Raw genomic sequence first — 634 nt, 5'->3', positions numbered from 1 at the left:
CTGCCCTCACCCCCAACTGTCCCCACGTCCCCCTGCTGACCTCCCTCCCTCCCACCCCCCCTCAGGACAACAGCCGGCGGGTGGACAACGTCCTGAAGCTGTGGGTGATCGAGGCGCGAGACCTCCCCCCCAAGAAGCGCTACTACTGCGAGCTGTGCCTGGACGACATGCTCTACGCCCGCACCACCAGCAAGGCGCGGACCGACAACGTCTTCTGGGGGGAACATTTTGAGTTCAACAACCTGCCGGCCGTCCGCACCATCCGCCTGCACCTCTACAAGGACACCGACAAGAAACGCAAGAAGGACAAGAGTAACTACGTGGGGATGGTGAGCATCCCCATCGCCAGCGTCACCGGTCGGCACTTCGCCGAGCAGTGGTACCCGCTCAGCCAACCCAGCGGCAGCAAGAGCAAGGCGGGTTGTCCGGCTCTACGCGTCAAGAGCCGCTTCCAGACCATGAGCATCCTCCCCATGGAGCTCTACAAGGAGTTCGCCGAGTACGTCACCAACAATTACCGGATGCTCTGCGCCGTCTTGGAGCCGGTGCTCAGCGTCAAGAGCAAGGAGGAGGTGGCCTGCGCGTTGGTGCACATCTTGCAGAGCACCGGCAAGGCTAAGGTGGGGGGGGTGGG

At 63.2% G+C, this 634-nt stretch overlaps 1 protein-coding gene across 1 annotated transcript in view; it reads left to right on the top strand.

The window, feature by feature from the left end:
* The window catches only part of LOC103908577 (ras/Rap GTPase-activating protein SynGAP), a gene marked incomplete at both ends in the record, with an annotated part of 23,428 nt that overhangs the window by 15,976 nt on the left and 6,818 nt on the right, over window positions 1-634 (top strand). The window contains one exon of the mRNA XM_019475042.1: window positions 66-620. Within this exon, the coding sequence (XP_019330587.1) occupies window positions 66-620 (555 nt within the window). The remainder of the gene's footprint in view (window positions 1-65; window positions 621-634) is intronic.

The sequence above is a fragment of the Aptenodytes forsteri genome, unplaced genomic scaffold (genome assembly GCF_000699145.1).
Source record: "Aptenodytes forsteri isolate BGI_AS27 unplaced genomic scaffold, ASM69914v1 Scaffold1182, whole genome shotgun sequence".
Classification (NCBI taxonomy): Eukaryota; Metazoa; Chordata; class Aves; order Sphenisciformes; family Spheniscidae; genus Aptenodytes; species Aptenodytes forsteri.
This window is presented reverse-complemented; position numbering and strand designations above follow the sequence as displayed.